This window comes from Pseudophryne corroboree, chromosome 6, assembly GCF_028390025.1.
Source record: "Pseudophryne corroboree isolate aPseCor3 chromosome 6, aPseCor3.hap2, whole genome shotgun sequence".
In the NCBI taxonomy this organism is placed as follows: Eukaryota; Metazoa; Chordata; class Amphibia; order Anura; family Myobatrachidae; genus Pseudophryne; species Pseudophryne corroboree.
In genome coordinates, this window is record NC_086449.1 from 455,911,722 (window position 1) to 455,933,916 (window position 22,195).

At 46.9% G+C, this 22,195-nt stretch overlaps 1 protein-coding gene across 2 annotated transcripts in view; it reads right to left on the bottom strand.

The window, feature by feature from the left end:
• The window catches only part of LOC134932586 (transcriptional regulator QRICH1-like), a 146,602-nt gene that overhangs the window by 32,274 nt on the left and 92,133 nt on the right, over nucleotides 1-22,195 (bottom strand). For both annotated transcript variants that reach the window (XM_063927143.1, XM_063927144.1), the window contains exons 6-9: nucleotides 17,956-18,070; nucleotides 17,766-17,874; nucleotides 15,411-15,562; nucleotides 557-647 (exon numbers count right to left, since the gene is read on the bottom strand). In XM_063927143.1, coding sequence (XP_063783213.1) covers nucleotides 557-647; nucleotides 15,411-15,562; nucleotides 17,766-17,874; nucleotides 17,956-18,070 — 467 coding nt within the window. The remainder of the gene's footprint in view (nucleotides 1-556; nucleotides 648-15,410; nucleotides 15,563-17,765; nucleotides 17,875-17,955; nucleotides 18,071-22,195) is intronic.

Sequence of the window (22,195 nt, forward strand, 5' to 3'; positions counted from 1 at the left end):
CGGAGGTGATGGGGCTGCATTGCTGAATGTCACTCTGACATACAGCACTGACAGCCCAGCCAGAGATGAAGAAATCTAATTTCAGAAAAGGTTTTCAGGGCTGCCCAGTGCAGCCCTCCTGTTAGGTGACCTGCTGCTGCAGGCACCAATTCGAAACTGAGCTCTCAGTGCCTGGAGGCAGGATTATAGAGGAGGTATTACCAGTAGATGAACGGCAGGGTGAGCGGTTTTCCATAGCGTCCTGCTATGGAAAGCCGCTCACACCCGTTGACATTGCTGGGCAGCGGGGAAAAGCACTCAGTGTGTATGTACTGAGCGCTTTTCAGCCCAGCGATGTCAGCGATCATCGCGGTTCATACACGCTGGGCAAAAATTCCCAGCGTGTATGGACCTTTAATCTAATTTAACATTGTACTGTACAATCCATAAAAAGCATTAAACCAGCAACATTTTCCAAAACTTAAATCATGCTCTTTCCTCACTTTGCTTAATACAGACGTCATGGCATTGTCACTTATTTAATATTAAATACAGAAGATATTTGTTCCAAACTTACCATTTAAAGCGATAGAAATCATACAACTTGATTGGACACTGCAGTGGGTTATCTGGATTTTCAAGCTGTTCCACGTAAGTTTCTTCAGTTACTAAAAACAGAAGCAGAGAATTTACATAAAAAAAAAAATCTTAGAAATATCTTCATAACAGTTTTGTCTCACCAGGCCAGGCCAGAAATCATAAATACAAAAAGTAGAGCCGAGTGCAAGAAAACACTATTATAAATTTAAAAAAAAAAAAAACCATGAGATTCACACATAAAATGCCTTATTTGAAACTAGTAAAAAAAAATAACCGGGTTTTATGGTAAGAACTTACCTTTGTTAAAACTCTTTCTGCGAGGTACACTGGGCTCCACAAGGATTGGACAATGGGTGTAGAATAGGATCTTGATCCGAGGCACCAACAGGCTCAAAGCTTTGACTGTTCCCAGAATGCACAGCGCCGCCTCCTATATCACCCCGCCTCCCAGCACAGGAGCTCAGTTTTTAGTTAACCAGCCCAATGCAGTAGCAGGAAGAGAGACGACAACGGTTAGTAGCCACATACACCGCACTCTCACAACAGGAGAAGTGTCAGCGGCTAATGCCATACCAACCCAAAGAAGCTAAGTGCGTCAGGGTGGGCACCTTGTGGAGCCCAGTGTACCTCGCAGAAAGTTTTAACAAAGGTAAGTTCTTACCATAAAACTTATTTTCTGCTGCGGGGTACACTGGGCTCCACAAGGATTGGACTATGGGGATGTCCTAAAGCAGTTCCTTATGGGAGGTGACGCACTGTAGCGGGCACAAGAACCCGGCGTCCAAAGGAAGCATCCTGGGAAGCGACAGTATCGAAGGCATAGAACCTTATGAACGTGTTCCCTGAGGACCACGTAGCCGCCTTGCACAATTGTTCAAGGGTCGCAACACGTTGGCCCGCCCAAGAAGGTCCAACAGACCGAGTAGAATGGGCCGTAATGTGAGCAGGAGCAGACAGACCAGCCCTCACATAAGCCTGTGCAATCACCATTCTAATCCATCTGGCCAGCGTCTGCTTGTGAGCAGGCCAGCCATGTTTGTGAAATCCAAACAAAACAAAGAGGGAATCAGATTTTTGAATAGAAGCAGTTCTCTTCACATAGATACGGAGAGCCCGTACCACATCCAAAGACCGCTCTTTGGGAGACGAATCAGGAGAGACAAAGGCCGGAACCACAATCTCCTGATTAAGGTGGAACAAAGAAACCACCTTAGGTAAATATCCGGGACGAGTCCTAAGAACCGCACGGTCACGGTGAAAAATCAGATATGGGGAACTACAAGACAAGGCACCCAGATCTGACACTCTTTTAGCAGATGCAATAGCCAGCAAGAACACCACCTTAAAGGAAAGCCACTTAAGGTCAGCTGAACCAAGGGGTTCAAATGGAGGCTCCTGCAACGCCTCCAAAACCACCGACAAGTCCCAAGGAGCCACAGGCGGGACATAGGGAGGTTGGATACGCAACACAGCCTGAGTGAAAGTATGAACATCAGGTAAAGTCGCAATTTTTCTCTGAAACCACACCGACAAGGCAGTAATATGAACCTTGAGGGAGGCCAGACGCAGGCCTAAATCTAAGCCTTGCTGCAGAAAAGCCAAAAGTTTGGCTGTACTAAACTTGGAAGCGTCATAATTGTTAGATGCGCACCAAACAAAGTAGGAATGCCAGACCCTATGATAAATCCGAGCAGAAGCCGGTTTCCGGGCCCGCAACATAGTTTTAATGACCTCTTCAGAAAAACCCTTAGCCCTCAAAACGGAAGCTTCAAGAGCCACGCCGTCAAAGATAGCCAGGCTAGGTCCTGGTAGACACAGGGGCCCTGAATGAGGAGGTCTGGGCGTTGTGGAAGTAGAAGTGGACGGTCAGACGATAGGCCTTGCAGGTCTGAGAACCAGTGCCGTCTGGGCCACACCGGAGCTATGAGAAGCAGATTTCCTCTTTCTTGCTTGAACTTCCAAATTACCCTGGGCAGGAGTGACACCGGAGGGAACACGTACGGCAGCCGAAACCTCCACGGCACCGCCAGCGCATCCACGAATGCTGCTTGAGGATCCCTTGTCCTTTGCTCCGAAGACCGGAACCTTGTGATTGTGTCGAGACGCCATCAGATCTACATCTGGAAGACCCCACTTTTCCACTAGGAGATGAAACACTTCTGGATGGAGGCCCCACTCGCCGGCATGTACGTCCTGACGACTGAGAAAGTCCGCTACCCAATTCAGGACTCACGGAATGAAGATTGCCGATGTGGCCGGTAGATGGCGTTCCACCCAATGTAGAATCCGTGAGACTTCATTCATTGCCAGATGACTTCGAGTGCCGCCTTCATGATTTATGTAAGCCACGGTGGTGGCGTTGTCCGACTGTACTTGAACAGGACGGTTCTGAATTAAATGCTGGGCCAGGTTCAACGCATTGAAGACCGCCCGCAATTCCAGAATGTTGATCGAATGGAGAGATTCCTCCTTGGTCCACCGACCCTGAAGGGACTGCTGCTCCAGAACCGCGTCCCAACCTCTTAGACTGGCATCTGTCGTCAACAGGACCCAGCTGAATATCCAGAAGGGACGACCCCTGCACAATTGTTGGTCCCGGAGCCACCAAAGCAGCGACAGACAGACCTCCGGAGTCAATAAAATAATTTGAGATCTGATCCGGTGAGGCAGGCCGTCCCACTTGGCTAGAATCAGCCTCTGGAGGGGGCGAGAGTGGAATTGAGCATACTCCACCATGTCGAATGCTGATACCATGAGGCCCAGCACCTGCATTGACGAATGTATCGACACTTGCGGACGAGAAAGGAAGCAACGAATCCTGTCCTGAAGCTTCAGGACCTTCTCCTGAGACAAGAACAACCTCTGGTTATGAGTGTCCAACAGCGCTCCCAGGTGCACCATGCTCTGAGCAGGGACCAGGGAGGATTTCTTCCAGTTGATGAGCCACCCGTGGGCTTGTAGAAACCAGACCGTCATATCCAGATGACGCAGGAGAAGATCTGGGGAATTTGCCAGGATTAACAAGTCGTCCAGATACGGCAGTATCCTGACCCCTTGACGGCGGAGTACCACCGTCATAACTTTGGTGAAGACTCGCGTAGCCGTTGTTAAACCAAAAGGAAATGCCCGAAACTGGTAATGGATGTTGCCAATAGCAAACCTCAGGTATTGTTGATGTGACACTGCTATAGGAATATGCAGGTAAGCATCCTGTATGTCCAGGGAGACCATGTAGTCCCCAGGTTCCAAGGCCAGAACTATAGAGTGAAGAGTTTCCATACGGAACTTGGAAATCTTCACAAACCTGTTCAATGCCTTGAGGTTGAGAATGGGCCGGGAGGACCCATTCGGTTTCGGGACTAGAAACAGCGGAGAATAGTACCCCCGGCCCCTCTGAGCAAGAGGCACTTGTACTACGACTCCTGTATCCAGGAGGGTCTGTACCACCGTGTGTAGAGTTTTTGCCTTTGTCTGGTCCAAAGGGACGTCTGTCCAGCAAAATCGATGAGGGGGTTGGTTTTTGAAGGCTATGGCGTAACCTTGAGTGACGACTTCCCGTACCCAGGCATCTGAAGTGGTCTTCAACCATTCCTGGGTATACCCTAGAAGCCGGCACCCCACCCTGGTACACTCCTGATACATGAATGGAGGCCCGCCCCGTCATGCGGCAGGCTTATCGGTCTTGGCAGCTGGCTGACGGGCAGCCCAGGCTCTTTTGGGCTTCGGCTTGCCAGGTTTGGAAGTGCGGGCCTGCTTATGGTACGCCTGACCTTTTGCTTTACCTGAAGGACGAAATGGGTGAAAGGATGTACCTTTAGCCTTCGACACAGAAGGAGCGGTATTAGGCAGACAGGCAGTTTTGGCAGTAGCCAAGTCAGCCACTATCTTATTTAAGTCCTCCCCAAACAGAATATCTCCCTTGAAAGGGAGTACCTCCAGGGTTTTTCTAGAGTCCAAATCCACAGACCAGGATCTCAGCCACAATATCTGGCGAGCCAGATAGGCCAAGGCCTCTAGGACACCGAAGCCACCTCTTTAATATATCGAGAAGCTGTGACAATATACGACAAGCATTGTCTAGCATGGTCAGAGGAGATTTCAGCTTCTAACTCCAAGGCCCATGCTTCAATAGCCTCTGCAGCCCATGTAGCTGCAATAGTGGGCCTTTGTGCAGCACCCGTGAGGGTGTAAATCGCTTTCAGACAACCCTCCACACGTTTATCCGTAGGCTCTTTTAGAGACGTGACGGTAGTGACAGATAGAGCTGAGGAAACCACCATCCTAGCCACATGTGAGTCCACTGGAGGAGGCGTATCCCAATTCTTAGACAGCTCTGGCGCGAGGGGATAGCGAGCCATCATCTTCTTTTGAGGCACAAACTTCGTACCCGGGTTTTCCCAGGGTTCCTGACATATATCCACTAGGTGATCAGAGTGAGGTAAAACTTGTTTAACCACCTTCTGACGCTTGAACCTATCTGGTTTCTTAGGAGGGACGGATGGCTCGGGATCATCCGTAATCTGCAGAATTAACTTAATAGCCTCCAAAAGATCAGGAACATCCACATGTGAACTACCCTCCCCATCAGCCGTATCCGAGTCAGAACCTGTGGGGTCAGTATATGTGCAGTCTTCATCAGACGAGGTGTCAGTGACGGCAGTGGATTGACAGGAGACAAGCGCTCACTTAGAGGACCTCTTGGACTTAGGCAAGCGTTGGTCAGACTTTTTAGTAGTCAAGGACTGGTTCAACTTCTTTAACTGAGCAGATATATCGTCCGCCCACGGCGGGTTAGCTGCAGGGACCACATACCGTTGTACTGGCATTGGGGGTCCCATAGGGGGTGTTAGTTTATGAACTAGCGTATGCAGAAGTGTGGAAAAAGCGGCCCACGGTGGGTCAGTATGTGCCTCCGCTGCCACAGTCCCACTGGGGGGCAAGGAGCCCCCAGAACCAGAGCCCACAGCTGCTATATTCTCCTCATATTTGTCTGTGGCTTCAGCAACACCAGCAGTGTGTTCCGCCCCAGAACCGTTACCCTCAGAAGCAGACATGATATAACTTGCAGTATGAGGTAACACAGTACAATTATCAGCAGCACTATACATCTAAACCCAAACCCCTGCGCAGTGTAGTCAGCACTAGCAGAGATAAAGGAGAGATATGGTGACTAAATCACAGAGAAAAATACGTAATACAGTATATCTTTGTGAAAATCCTATATTAGATAACACCTGACGCACCAAGCCCCCTCAGGTTATGGAATATAGGGATAGCAAGATGAGTGAAAGACACAAAATGGACACCACTCAGCTATCAAATGCACACACAAAAAGTCACAGTTTGTACAATGCAGAGGTTATTACTGACAATAATACTGCACTGGACTAGCTTACACAGCTATATAACAATAGATATAACAGTACACAGTAAGAACTGGATGTATATCACAGGGTAATTGTACTATAAAACCCTGACTAATTGCACTCTTTCTTAACTATCACTGTCTAAAAAGGCAGGTAGAATACTTAAGTGTCATGTAAAGGCACAGCGCTGACAACCAGGCGGCTTTACATAGGAGGATTTGCCCAAGCAGTCCCAGGAACAGTGAGCTGAGGGATAATGGCGCCGCAGACACTGACTGGGAGTGAGAAAAAGACAGATATGCAGCTCCAGGGCGGGAACACTTGCTAGAAATGGCGTCCTGGGGCTGGGGGAGGGGCTTCAGGTCTAAGCCTTATCCCCTCTACTGGCAAAACTACCGGGTACTGTGGGCGATATAAGAATTGGTTTAGAGAGAAAACCTAACCTGCGCCCATGCCCTGGTGATCTAGTGGGATCACCTGTAATGCCACAGTGTCCACCGCAAGCACGCGCGGACCGCCTCCCACTGACCGCGCCGGATCGCAATAAAAACCGGGTCCCGCAAGCGGGACCCACTTACCGCCTCCCGAAGCGCGGCCACGCGATCCTGGAGAGCCCCAGCCGTGTGTGTCTAACGTGATGAAAACCGGAGCCTCCGCTGTAGGTACCCAGCAACCAGGGATCGGGAGTGTACAGCGCCACTAGGGAGAGCTGGAGCTGCAGCAGCGAATGTCACAAGACATTTACCACCGCTGCTGCCCTTGAAGTCTTCACTTTTTACCTCATAAAAAGCTTTTCTTAGGGCTGCTTGGAGTAGCCCCTCTGTTAAGTGCCTGCTTACTGCAGCACCAATTTACAAAACTGAGCTCCTGTGCTGGGAGGCGGGGTGATATAGGAGGCGGCGCTGTGCATTCTGGGAACAGTCAAAGCTTTGAGCCTGTTGGTGCCTTGGATCAAGATCCTATTCTACACCCATTGTCCAATCCTTGTGGAGCCCAGTGTACCCCACAGCAGAAAAAAAGTTTGTAAATTGCATACCAATGTTGGGAAAAATGGATGCAGCAAATATCCAGCATACACACTGTGATTCTGGTGCATTGGAGCGTGGTTCAGGGCAGACTATTGAGTGCAAACCTGCTATCTCCCTGAGAATGTGTACATCTGTCACTACTGCATTTTAAAAGGTGCCTAACACTCTACATAACGCCAAAACTACAGACCCTCCAACATGACCCTCCCTTCCATCAGATACAAAATGCTCTGCTCCTGGAATTCCCCCTCAAATTATGATGTCGTTCACTGGTATTAACTGCACTCGTAAACTGCAATAGAAAAGTCTAGGAGGAGAGCATTTTGCACCTGATGGAAGAGATCATGTTGGAGTGTCTAACCACTGTTACAAACTAGGGATAGTGGGATTGGTATGGGATAGCAGTGTATAGGATGCCGGCTGTCACTATACCAACAGCGGCATCCTGTCCGCCAGAATGCCGGCAGCGAGGCAAGCGCATCGATGCCCCTTCGCTCACCACAGGTTCTATTCTCAGTCTATGGGTGTCGTGGACACCCACAGAGGGAGAATCACCTACCTCGCCGGTATTTCGGAGGCGGGATGGAACCACTGTCGTGATTGCGGCGTCGGCACTGCGACCGCCGGGATCCCGACGGGCTGTATTTTAAACGCATACCGGGATAGTGTCACAATGGAATTTTTTGCTGCTGTGAAAGTGTCAGTGTAAAAAACAAACAAAACAAAAAAAAACAGTTAAAATACACTCCCATTGATAAAATTACATTTCACTGGTTACCATAACAACAATTTATCTTTTGAGATTAGCGATTTAGCTACTTAGAAAAAAATACTGGTAAATAGAGCTCTGACAGCAACAGTACAGTATTTGACAAACATGTTAATCAGATTTATAGATTTTTTTCACTGCACATTAAGACTCAAAATCTCAACAGTATTTTAAATAACCATTTTAAATAGCGTTCTGGCAGAAACACCGTTGATGGCCGGAAGGTGAGCCTCGGCCAACTGGAGTGTGCACTCCACCTCTGCCATAGCCAGATAACTGCGAGTGCCCCCTTGATGGTTTAGATAGGCAACTGCGGTGGCATTTTCGGACTGAATCTGAACAGCCCTGCTCTGGAGGAGTTCCTGAGCGTGAATGAGAGCTCTGTAGACCACCCGAAGTTCCAGGACATTGACTGGCAAGCAACTGTCCACCAACCTTGAAAGACACATTGACCGGTTACTGCGCCCAATCCACGGAGACGGGCATCCATGGTGAGTACCACCCGATCCGGAATGCAGAATGGCCATCCTTTGTCCAAATGTGACGTCTGTAGCCACCAGGCGAGAGACAGACGCACCTCCAGAGACAGTACCATCATCTTGGCCCTGATCTGATGATACTGCCTATTCTGTTCCACCTGTAAAGGATCAGATGTTGCAGGGGCCTGGAGTGAAACTAGGCATACTCCACCATCTCGAAGGTGGAGACCATGAACCCCAGAACCTGCATTGCCGAATGTATGGACACCCAGGGAATGTGTAAATCAGTTGCGAACCCTTGACTGCAATCTAGCAATTTTGTCCGCTGGCAGGAAGAGCCTTTGTGCCTGCAAATCCAGGAGAGCCCCTAGATGCATAGATGCAGCATCCGTCGCAAAGAGACAAGGGAGTACTTTTCCCAATTAATCAGCCACACGTAAGTTTGTAGAAAGGCAACTGTTATTTGAAGATGGTGGTGCAAAACCTCCTGGATAGTGACAGGAGCACAAAGTCGTCCATATATGGGAGCACCCTGATCCCTTGAAGACACAGCTGAGCTGCCATAACAGCCATCAACTTGGTAAAATACAGATGGAGCCGTAGCCAGCCCAAAAGGGTAGTGCCTGAAACTGGTAATGCTGTTGCAGAACAGCAAAGCAGAGAAATCTCTGATGAGCAGGTGCTATAGGAACAAGTAGGTAGGCATCCCAAATATACAGGAATACCATAAAGTCCCCTGGCTGATGCCAGAGCAATAACCCGTAGTGATTCCATATGGAATCTGGGCACCCGCAAAAACTTGTTCAGAGATTTCAGACTGAGAATAGGTCGATAGATCCCACTGGGTTTCCGAATCAGAAAATAGGATTTTAATTACCTACCGGTAAATCCTTTTCTCATAGTCCGTAGAGGATGCTAAGGTCCACATTAGTACCATGGGTATAGACGGGAGCCATGGGCACTTTAAGAGTTTAATAGTGTTGGCTGGCTCCTCCCTCTATGCCCCTCCTACCAGACCCAGTTTAGAAACTGTGCCCGAGGGGACGCACATACTTCGAGAGAAGGAAATACACAGATAGTGGTGAGATTCACACCAGCTCACACATAAGGCAAACCAGCCTAAACAACCTCAGCAACAGCTGAATAACAGTATTTAACCAAGTAACAACACAGTACATAACCAAGTAACAACTGCAGGAAAACTAAGCGCTGGGAGGGCGCCCAGCATCCTCTACGGACTACGAGAAAAGGATTAACCGGTAGGTAATTAAAATACTATTTTCTCTTACGTCCTAGAGGATGCTGGGGTCCACATTAGTACTATGGAGATGTACCAAAGCTCTCAGTACGGGATACGGGAGGGAGCGTGCGCCGGCTCCTGCAGAACTGATTGGCCTCTGAGGACCTAAAGTTTGGTCAAAGTATCGAACTTGTAGAACTTAGCAAACGTCTTCGATCCCGACCAAGTAGCCGCTCGGCAAAGCTGCAAAGCCAAGACACCCCGGCCAGCCGCCCAGGAAAAAAAACACACCTTACGAGTAGAGTAGGCCTGAACACATTTTGGACACGGCAATCCTGCCGTAGAATAAGCATGCTGGATAGTGAACCTGACCCAGCGAGAAATAGTCTGCTTAGAAGCAGGACACCCAATCTTGTTGGGATCATCAAGAACAAACAGAGTCCGATTTCTGTGACGTGAAGTCCTCTTCACATAAATCCTCAAAGCCCTCACAACATCCAAGGACTGTGAGATAATTGAGGAGTCAATAGCCACTGGCACTACAATAGGTTGGTTGATATGAAAAGCCGACACCACCTTCGGAAGAAACTGCTGACGCGTCCTGAGCTCAGCTCTATCTTCATGGAAAATCAAGTAGGGGTTTTTGCAGGACAATGCTCCCAATTCAGACACGCCTAGCCGAAGCTAATACCAACAGTGTGACCGCCTTCCAAGTGAGAAACTTGACCTCAACCTCCTGTAGAGGCTCGAACCAATCCGATTGCAGGAACTGCAACACCACGTTAAGATCCCAAGGTGCCGTAAGAGGCACAAAGGGAGGCTGGATGTGCAATACCCCTTTCAAGAAAGTCTGAACCTCAGGGAGGGAAGACAATTGTTTCTGGAAGAAAATGGATAAGGCAGAAACTTGGACCTTTATGGAACCCAAACGCAGGTCCACAGCCACACCTGCTTGCAGAAAGCGTAGAAACCGTCCAAATTGAAACTCCACCGCAGGAAACTTCTTGGCTTCACACCAAGACACTTATTTTTCCAAAACCGATGGTAATGTTTAGACGTTACTCCTTTCCTAGCCTGTATCAGGGTAGGAATAACCTTGTTCGGAATGCCCTTTCGAGCTAGTATCTGGCATTCAACCTCCATGCCGTCAAATGTAGTCGCGGTAAGTCTTGATAGACGAACGGCCCCTGCTGCAGCAGGTCCTCCCGAAGAGGCAGAGGGCTCAGCTCTAGCAGTAGGTCCAGAGATCTACGTACCAGGCCCTTCTCGGCCAGTCTGGAGCGATGAGGATTGCCTGAACTCGTTCTCCTTATGAGTTTGAGAACTCTTGGAATGAGTGGGAGTGGAGGAAACACGCAAATCGACTGGAAAACCCACGGAGTCACTAGGGCGTCCACCGCCACGGCTTGCGGGTCCCTCGACCTGGAACAATACCGCCGAAGCTTCTTGTTGTGATGAGAGGCCATCATATCGATCTGGGGTACGCCCCAAAGATCTGTTACCTCCTTAAACACCTCCGGATGGAGACCCCCACTCCCCTGGATGGAGATCGTATCTGCTGAGGAAGTCCGCTTCCCAGTGGTCTACTCCCGGAAGGAAGATTGCAGACAGTGCCAATGCATCTTTTTTTGCCCAGAGGATTATTCTTGTTACCTCTGACATTGCAGCTCGGCTCTTCGTTCCGCCCTGTCGGTTTATGTAAGCCACTGTCGTTACCTTGACCGACTGCACTTGAATGGCCCGATTTCTCAGAAGATGGGCCGCTTGGAGAAGACTGTTGTAGACGGCTCTTAGTTCCAGAATGTTTATTGGCAGGCCGGCTTCCAGACTTGACCACCTTCCTTGGAAGGTTTCCCCTTGAGTGACTGCGCCCTAGCCCCGGAGACTTGCATCCGTGGTTAGAAGGATCCAGTCCTGAATCACGAACCTGCGGCCCTTAAGAAGGTGAGGTAATTGCAGCCACCAAAGGATTGAAATCCTAGCCTTTGGCGACAGACGTATTCTCTGGTGCATGTGTAGATGGGATCCCGACCACTTGTCCAGGAGATCCAGTTGGAAGGACAGAGCAAGAAACCTCCCGTACTGCAGAGCCTCGTAAGAGGCCACCATCATTCCCAGAAGGTGAATGCACTGATGGACAGACACCCGGGGCTGGCTTCAGGACATCCCGGACCATTGTTTGCATCACCAACGCTTTTTCCTCCGGAAGAAACACCCTCTGCACTTCCGTGTCGAGGATCATTCCCAGAAAGGACAACCTCCTGGTTGGTTCCATATGTGATTTTGGGATATTCAGGATCCAACCATGTTCCCTGACAAGCTGGGTCGTGAGAGCTATTGATCGTAACCGCTTCTACTTGGACAAGGCCTTTATCAGCAGATCGTCCAGATACGGAATTATGTTCACCCCCTGCCTGCGGAGGAGAACCATCATTTCCGCCATCACCTTGGTGAATACCCTCGGTGCTGTGGAGAGGCCGAATGGTAGGGACTGGAACTGAAAAGGACAATCCAACAGTGGGAATCGGAGAGAAGCTTGATGCGGCAGCCAAATAGGAATGTGGCGGTACGCATCCTTGATATCCAGAGATACCAGGAATTCCCCCTCTTCTAGGACCTGATATCACTGCCCTTAGAGACTCCATTTTGAACTTTAACTCCAACTCCCTCAGAAAGGGGTTTAGTGATTTTAAGTTCAGAAAGGGCCTGACCAAACCATCCGGTTTCGGTACCACAAAAAGGTTCGAATAGTAACCCGTGTTTTGCATTTGAGGAGGGACTGGTACAATAACCTGTACCTCCACCAACTTCTGGATGGCTCCTTGAAGGGTAGCCCTGTCTGCCGGAAAAACTGGAAAGCCCGATGTGAAGAACCGGTGAGGAGGGAGATCTTGAAATTACAGCCGGTACCACTGGAACACAATATCTAGTACCCAGGGATCCAGGTCGGACGACACCCAGACGTGACTGAAATGTCTGAGTCTCGCCCCCACCGGCCCTACCTCCAGGCTGCGCTGTCCACCGTCATGCTGAGGACTCTGGCGCACCTGAAGCAGGCGCCTGTTCCTGGGAACCCGCCGCAGCAGGTTTCTTGGATTTTCGTCGGCCCCTTCTAAAGAAGGTTTTGGCCGGTTTGGTCTTTCTTGGTTTAGTAACCCGAAAGGACTGAGATGAAGGTGAAGAAAAAGGTTTCTTCGTAGCAGGAGCTGCTGAGGGAAGAAAAGGGGACTTATACGCTGTAGCCGTGGAGATACACGCATCCAATGCTTCCCCAAAGAGCCTGACCTGTAGGGTCTCCACACCTCTCCTGGATTCTGCATCGGCAGACCACTGGCGCAGCCACAGTCCTCGACGAGCTGAGACGGACATGGAATAAATACCTGCAGCCATTGAACCCAGGTCTTTCATGGATTCCACCATAAAACCTACAGAATCCTGAATGTTACGAAGAAACAATTCAATGTCACTCTTATCTAACGTATCCAAATCCTCAAGTAACGTGCCCGACCACATTACTATAGCTTTGGAAATCCATGCACAGGCAAAAGTAGGACGGAGTATCGCCGCTGAAGCCGTGTATATGGATTTGAACGATCAGCCGGCTCCTTCAAGGCGGGACAGGTAAAACACCTTTTTCGAGAGTCTGAATACAGACGCGTCCACTATGGGTAGGTTTTCCCATTTCTTTCTAGCCTCCTAAGGGAAGGGAAAAGCAACCAGAACCTTCCTAGGGATCTGGAATTTTTTCTCTGGATTTTCCCATGCTTTTTCAAAAATAGCATTTAATTCTTTGGACGCAGAGAAGGATAGCAAGACTTTTTTTTATTGTCAGTGAAGTAAGCCTCCTCAACCTGTTCAGGTGTTGTGTCAGTAATATTCAACACATCTCTAATAGCCTCTATCATCAACTGCACCCCTTTTGCAAGAGATGCAGCCCCCCTGAGCACGTCCCCATCACGACTGCCGCGTAAGAGTCGGTATCCGTGTCGTCTTGCATGATCTGGGCAAGAGCACGTTTGTGGGAACAAACTGTAGGGGGCCTTGAAGTAACAGAACTAGACCAAACTGCCATTTAATTCTTTAAAACCTGAGTTGCAGATTCATTCTGATCAACCCTAGCAGAAATCTGAGAAATCATAGTTTTGATAGAGGATAACCACTCAGGCTCTCTTGCTGGTATCTGCACTATAACAGTGCAATCCTGATTACATGGAATGAGATCACCCTGAGAGGACATGTCCTCAGCTGCATATGACAGAGTCCTGGACATAGCTAACTGGAGACCCCAAACACTCCACACACACACGGGGTAGGTTAGACAGAGTTTCCCCCGAGAATGGCAAGAGAGAGACAGAGTTCAGAGCCAACCCTCATACAGCGCTGTTATATATAAATGACACCCGTTATCAGCGCTCACTGTGTACTGTAATAGTTACACAGATCTAATTCACCGCCTGCCCCGGAGCTCAGTGTCCTGTCAGTGGAGATAGTGGCTCAGACCACGCAGGGCGGACACTACTCCCGCCCCCCCCACACCCCCCCCCCCCCTAGTCCCTCGAAGCAGGGAGGCTGTTGCCAGCAGCCTCCCAGTAAAATAATGAACTCTAAAATAAACTTTTACTAAAGAAGCTCTGTAGAGTTACCCTAACCGGGCACAGTTTCTAGACTGGGTCTGGTAGGAGGGGTATAGAGGGAGGAGCCAGCTCACACTCTCAAACTCTTAAAGTGCCAATGGCTCCTAGTGGACCAGTCTATACCCTATGGTACTAATGTGGACCCCAGCATCCTCTAGGATGTAGGAGAAATAACGTTATAGAGGACATCTTTGGAACATCATTCTAGTGGCTGTTCATTCCCTGGTATGTCTCCCCTCCTAAAGAGGGTGCCAGTGCAACATCCAACCATTTGGGGAATTTTGTATTTATTACCATAAAATAATTTGGCAAATCTGTAAGTGGACTTTAACCAGCCCATCTAGGAACATACTGTATGTCTCCATATTACTTTCCTGCTTTTCTTGATAGGCTATTTGTAAAACAAAGTAAGTAGTTTGAATATTATATGGAAGAGTCTGTTCTCGTATTTCATGCTCTTCCTCTTAAGCCTGGTATATACTCTGCAGATCAGTGTCAACTCGTACACAGAGTTATTTTTTATTTTTTAGCTCAGTGTATGTTCTTCAATGGAATCGGAAAGTTGGACATCTTCAATTTTAAACAGCTCATAAAGAAGCAGCATCCTGATTCGACTGTTGCAGGCAGGAGCATTTTAAGCAGTTCAACGGTTAATGCTTCTGCATACACACCTATCAGGCCGATCGGCGCAATGGGGCAGATGTATTAACCTGGAGAAGGCATAAGGAAGTGATAAACACACCAGCCAATCAGCTCCAATATGCAAATTGACAGTTAGGAGCTGACTGTCTGTTGCATTTATTACCATGCGCGTATCACTGGTTTATCACTTCCTTATGCCTTCTCCAGGTTAATACATCTGTCCCAATAATTGTATAGGTGTGTACCCAGCTTACATGAACTTTAACCATCATCTGTGCACTCCCCATATCACATCAGTAATTTTCAACCCAACTAGTTTCTAAAGGCAGAAATCATGACTTGATGGGGTTACTTGGGGACTGGAAATAAAAGTAAAAAGCCCCACAACATCAGGAGGAGGATTAAATCAAAGTACAAGAACACCCTTATCTTGTCAACTGCCCTACTGTGAAATGAAGGCATTTCTGAGGAAGTAATAAGGTAAACAGAATGTTTCCTGCACAGTCATCACTTTTTGTTTCAACCATTAGCTAGTATTTCCTCCACTCACTCCCTGTATGCTTTTATTCACCACGATATGTAGAACTAGACTGGCATATTATGGTAGGGGGGAGAATATTTGACACATACAAATTATCTGGTCAGTAACCCATCACTACATCACGTTTTGTACCTTTTAAGCCACTTTGAACTTGACCATAGAGCCGCAAAAAGCGGATTGTACAGTTTTTGTCTTTTCCTATTCCTGGGTTCTTCCTGGTCTGCTTTGTGATCTTGGAGAAAGCCAACTGTGAATGTTGCTCTACAGTTTTCAAAACAAAGTACCTGAGCAAGAAAGAAGGAAAGCAAATTGATCATTAGTATTCACTTCTGCCTTAAATAAATGTAAACAATTGTCAGTTAAGGTGGGTACACACTATTAGATATATCTGCAGATCAATTGATCTGCAGATATATCTATGTACGGATCGGGCAGTGTGCTGTGCATACACACAGCCCGATCCGTCGGGGGACTGACGTCATGAACTGGGCGGGCGCTCGCGCCCGCCCAGTTCACCTGTCAATCACCGCCGGCCGCCGCAGCATGTGTACGGGCGGTCGGACGACCGCCCCGTACACACACAGCGACGCGCCAATATATCGTTAGATACATTGGCTGTCGGCTGTGCTGCGCGGCCGACGCGATACGTCTGTGAACGACGGAGTTCACAGACGTATCGCCCGTACACACTGGCCGACGGTCCCGCGATGTATCGGCCGTTCAAGAGAACGGCTGATACATCGACCAGTGTGTACGGGCCTCTACATCTACAGCAGTTGTAAACAAAAATACAACAATGCTCAGACATGAATGCATTATTATATAGCGAATAGTAAGACCAAGCACATGAACTGCATCAATACACACCACAACAGTAGAACTGTAAAAGTAGATGAGGATACAGAAAGTGAGATCCAGTGGGGGAAACACCGTTGAGTGGCTCGTGATGCAACACCCTATCTTATACATCCTTACCATTCAAATTATAGGAAATGAAGAATGGTTGTTGCTATAATCTTTCCTAAAGACATGCAAAAACTGTGCAGTAAGCCACATTCCGTTAGGAGCGAATCCAGCTAAATGCTGCATATCCCCACCTATACAAACCATATTTCAATGCAATTCTAATGTAATCTTAGTATTTTCCCTTTATAGTACTTTACAAGCAAAAAGTGGGAAGCTTTATTTCACCTCTGTGATGTACAGTTGAACTTCTCCACAACTCGGTTATATCTGCACTTGCACCTGAAGATGCGTAGCTGGGCAGTAACGAAGCATTCACACGTAGGCAAAGTTAAGTGAGTGTGTTAAAGGTGTGTCAATTCAATTGCATGCTTCTCCAATCTGTATACCTTGTAATTCCTGTATTTGGACCGAACCATTCCGATAGGACGTCATAACTCCATCCCCTGCATGTTCTGCTGACATGATGAAGGTACAAAATGCTCAAGTGGGGTTCTATTGACTAACGAATTTGGCCTCCTCTCGCCTCGTTTAAATAAGACTGAAGAATATGACAGCCACTCTGGGTATAAAACTAACCAATGTCTATTATGGAACTGGCCTAAATCAGTGATAGTGTGCACAAAACAACTGAAGCAGGAGTGCTGGATATGGAATTGGCCTCCTCCCTTCTGTGGCTCCCCTGACTGATGTCCTTGGTCCTCTGCTCGCTATCCAGTCATATTGCATACATTAGCTATAGAGACTTTCTAAATCACCATTTTAAAATCGCTCCTGGGCCGTGCCCAATAGTCCCATTCTTGTGCGATCACGATTTCTGGCCTGGGTGTAACCTGACACCATTTAAACCCGGTTACTTGGGGTATCAGAGTACTAAATTATACCACCTTTGGGCAGGTGTCCCAAAATTTGTTGAAAAGCAAGACAATTTCTCCATGTATGTATGATTACACACGTTTATGAAATTCTGTGATACGATTTTTCTTCTCTTTATCTGTATATGATTCAAGATAATTACCATATCTTCTGTTATATTATTTGCATTTTGCATGTGTTCTATATTACCTTGAACAGCCTTGATGCATGCTTAGTGAGTAATTGATGCACGGCTTGCGAGCTGTATCAGACCATGTAATGCGTATATGTATAAGTGTATGTACACTTCAATTATAACAGTCCTGAAACCAATAGGAAACTACCCTGTATACTTAGATTAATATGCACTATTCAGAGACCCAGCAATGGCACATAGGGATAACTCAATTGTATCAACACACATTGCCGATAGATGTTTAGCGTCTTCTGATATACCCCCTGTTGAAGTCCAAAAAAACAGCACCACTACAAAATTAAATAGAATGAAGGGACACAAAAACAAATAGGTATGCATGTTTGGCATTTAATTTTTTTTTTTATCACTTAAACCTATGACTCAAAATATAAATTTAAATGTAAACAATTTAATGGTATTAAATATAATGATATAATATGAAGACCCGGAACACATTTCCTATATATTCTTACTTGGTGTTGAAATACATCAGGGTGAAAAGTAAAGTGGTTGGCGAATGGGCACCCAATTGCTTGCAGTCCCAGAGCATGTCTTCACAAATGCAACTGGAAATTATGTAACCTGTAGAAACATATACTTATAAATCACTAGGTACCAAATCATTTTGTGAAAAGACTGAAAGTACATTTGAAATCTGCCTACCAAAAGGATTTACTCTTGGACACCATTCCTTAAGCACTTCATGAAGCTTTTCCAAGAACTTTGAATAGTAAAGATCAGCAAAAATGTTATCAATCCTATTGTTATCAAACATATGCTAGAAAAGAAAAAAGGAAACATGTTACTTACACTCACAACAGACACTTATTATATTATTTCCCATCATCAGTAATACAATCAAGCACTTGTCTGTGGTCATATACCCTTCACAAATGAAAAATAGCCAATGGTTATGTAGATTATGGGGTATATGCAATTGCGGTCGAATTCACGAAATTGTCGAAAAACGGGACTTTTTCGCAAAAAAAAAAAAAAAAAAAAAATTGACAATGCAATTCAGTACATTCCGTCAAAAAAACGGACTTTCAAAATTCGACTTTTTGAAATTCGACATTTGTCAAATTCGACATTTCTGCTATGGTACAAATGCAGCAATTCGCCAAAAGTATATTCAATTGAAGTTTGGAAATTCGACAACAGTGCTTTTAGACAGTAAATTCGTCATTTTCAATCCGCCACACTTTGGTGGGGGAATCTAATAAAAAAAAATTAAAACATGTTTTTTTTGGTGGTTTTTTTTATTGGTAATAGCATATCTATTTATATTAGAAGGGATTAGGTACTTGGTTTGTCTATTTTGGAGGCACAAGTATTATTTATATATTTTTAAAAATATTTTTATTTATTTTTTTAAATAGAATGGTAAAATCCCGAAGAAAAAAAATGGCGTGGGGTCCCCCCTCCAAAGCATAACCAGCCTCGGGCTCTTCGAGCTGGTTCTAAAAATCCGGGGGGAAAAATGACAGGGGATCCCCCGTATTTTTAAAACCAGCACCGGGCTCTGTGCCTGGTGCAAAATATACGGGGGACAAAAAGAGTAGGGGTCCCCCCCGTATTTTTTACACCAGCATCGGGCTCCACTAGCTGGACAGATAATGCCACAGCCGGGGGTCACTTTTATACAGCGCCCTGCGGCCGTGGCATTAAATATCCAACTAGTCACCCCTGGCCGGGGTACCCTGGGGGAGTGGGGACCCCTTCAATCAAGGGGTCCCCCAGCCACCCAAGGGCCAGGGGTGAAGCCCGAGGCTGTCCCCCCCCATCCAAGGGCTGCGGATGGGGGGCTGATAGCCTTTGGAAAAATGAAAGAATATTGTTTTTTCCAGTAGTACTACAAGTCCCAGCAAGCCTCCCCCGCAAGCTGGTACTTGGAGAACCACAAGTACCAGCATGCGGGAGAAAAACGGGCCCGCTGGTACCTGTAGTTCTACTGGGGGAAAAATACCCAAATAAAAACAGGACACGCACACCTTGAAAGTACAACTTTATTTCACACCTGCCGACACACACATACTTACCTATGTTGACACGACGTTCGGTCCACTTGTCCAAGTAGAATCCGGGGTACCTGTGAATAAAATTATACTCACCTCAATCCAGTGTCCAGGTTATAATCCACGTACTCGGCAAAACAACAAAACGGCCACCCGGACCAAACGGACTGAAAGGGGTCCCATGTTTACACATGGGACCCCTTTCCACAAATGCCGGGACCCCACGTGACTGCTGTCACAGAAGGTCCCTTCAGCCAATCAGGAAGCGCTACTTCGTGGCACTCACCTGATTGGCTGTATGCGCGTCTGCTGTCAGACAGCGCATCGCAAAGCTTCTCCATTATATTCAATGGTGGGAACTTTGCATTAGCGGTGAGGTCACCCGCGGTCAGCGGCTGACCGCAGGTAACCCCACCACTACCCGCAAAGTTCCCACCATTGAAACTAATGGAGGGAGCTGTGCGATGCGCTGTCTGACAGCAGACGCGCATACAGCCAATCAGGTGAGTGCCACGAAGTAGCGCTTCCTGATTGGCTGAAGGGACCTTCTGTGACAGCAGTCACGTGGGGTCCCGGCATTCGTGGAAAGGGGTCCCATGTGTAAACATGGGACCCCTTTCAGTCCGTTTGGTCCGGGTTGCCGTTTTGTTGTTTTGCCAAGTACGTGGATATAACCTGGACACTGGATTGGAGGCGAGTATAATTTTTTTCACAGTTACCCCGGATTCTTCAGTGACGAGGGGGGCGTGGCAGTCGGCGGGTCAACATAGGTAAGTATGTATGTATGTATCGGCAGATATGAAATAAAGTTTTACTTTCACGGTGTGTGTCTCCTGTTTTTATTTGGGTATTTTTTTTCCAGTAGAACTACAGGTACCAGCGGGCCCGTTTTTCTCCCACATGCTGGTACTTGTGGTTCTCCAAGTACCAGCTTGCGGGGGAGGCTTGCTGGGACTTGTAGTACTACTTGATTGAAGGGGTCCCCACTCCCCCAGGGTACCCCGGCTAGGGGTGACTAGTTGGATATTTAATGCCACGGCCGCAGGGCGCTGTATAAAAGTGACCCCCGGCTGTGGCATTATCTGTCCAGCTAGTGGAGCCCGATGCTGGTGTAAAAAATACGGGGGACCCCTACTCTTTTTGTCCCCCGTATTTTTTGCACCAGGCGCAGAGACCGGTGCTGGGTTTAAAAATACGGGGGATCCCATGACATTTCCCCCCCCCCCCCCCCCGGATTTTTAGAACCAGGACCGGCTCGAAGAGCCCGAGGCTGGTTATGCTTTGGAGGGGGGACCCCACGCAATTTTTTTCCGGGTTTTTTGCAGTTTTTTAAAAATCAGATCAAAATCCGTCAAATCGGCCGTTTTTCGTCAGCGGGACTGTCGAATCCGTTTTTTATTGAATATGGTCAATTTCGGCACCCACTTGCCGAAATTAGACGGTCGAATTGTGTCGAATTAAAAAACGGCCGAAAAATTGCCGCGATTCGCCGCTAATTGCATATACCCCTGTGACAGCAACATATAGTAGGTATCAAAATGCCAAGTTGGAGGTGGTCAGACCTAGTTACTGGTTATGTTAAATTCAGTTTCACAAGTGGTTGTATACATATAATATAAAACAGAGGAAAGTGCACTGAAGAAATACACAGATTTCTAGAATGCGCCAAGTAAAACTATACAGGATTATTCCACACCAAGTCAACACAGCTTTCAGAGGGACCGTTTCAGATTGTGATGAAATTTGGTAATAATAATTCTGTCATGGGTGTAAAGAAAACCCTAAAATCTTAGGCTGATATTTTCAATTGTTTTGAAGTTACATGGGCTTTCATATGATGTATAACACTGCCTATGTTGCATAAAAAAAAAAAACCAGTCAAACACAAAATTTTGATTTTCTCCAAAAAGCCAATTTTCTTTTTTTTCTTTTTTTAAATCTCAAAAATTGTTCATACTGTTGTTACTAAATCCCCAACATTTTATTTTGGGATCATGATGGGATCACTTGCTATGAGAGCTTTCATTTTTGAGTGATTCATGAAAATTGTATTTAAAAATCCTACAAACAATATTTTTCCAGTTCACTACATCAGAGGAATGCACATTCCTCTTCAGGTAGGATTGAGGATGAAATTCTACAGACAGCGCCTGTTCCCACTTCTGTGCAGGCACATAAACTTAAGAGGAAAGATACTCCATGTGGAAAGATACTCCAACTGTGTTAAATAGGCCCACCTTTTACATTTTCCTGGACCACTATAAGTATAGGCTTGGGTGGGCTTTCAATAGTGAACAAAATCCCATTGGTCACTAAATTAAACCCACTCAATCCAGACTGGGAGAATGTATGCTGGGAGTAGTAAGGAAGAAGCCGCCTCAGTCACCTGGCTATCATTGGACCAGTGCCCAAGCTACTGTATAATTCTCCCATTTGTGGTGTATTACAAGTGAAAAACAAACTGAGCATCTTCGCGATGCTGCTATTTCAAACTGTCTGGAACACAACACAGTGACAGTATACTGCTTCCAGAGGAAACTCGCACTTCTAGAATAAATTTGAAGGAAAAAAAAAAATCACCAAAAATATTTTCCATTACTCAGATGGGTCAGCCCAATTCTGTTTTTGCATATATTTTTTTTATGGAAACACACTGCTGTGTTATATATCATATGAAAGCCCATAAAAACGTGATTTATGATAAGAACTTACCGTTGTTAAATCTTTCTGCGAGGTACACTGGGCTCCACAAGGATTAACATCGGGGGTGTAGAGTAGGATCTTGATCCGAGGCACCAACAGGCTCAAAGTTTTGACCTTCTTCCCAAGATGCATAGCTCCGCCTCCCATATCACCCCGCCTCTGTGCACAGGAGCTCAGTTTTGTTA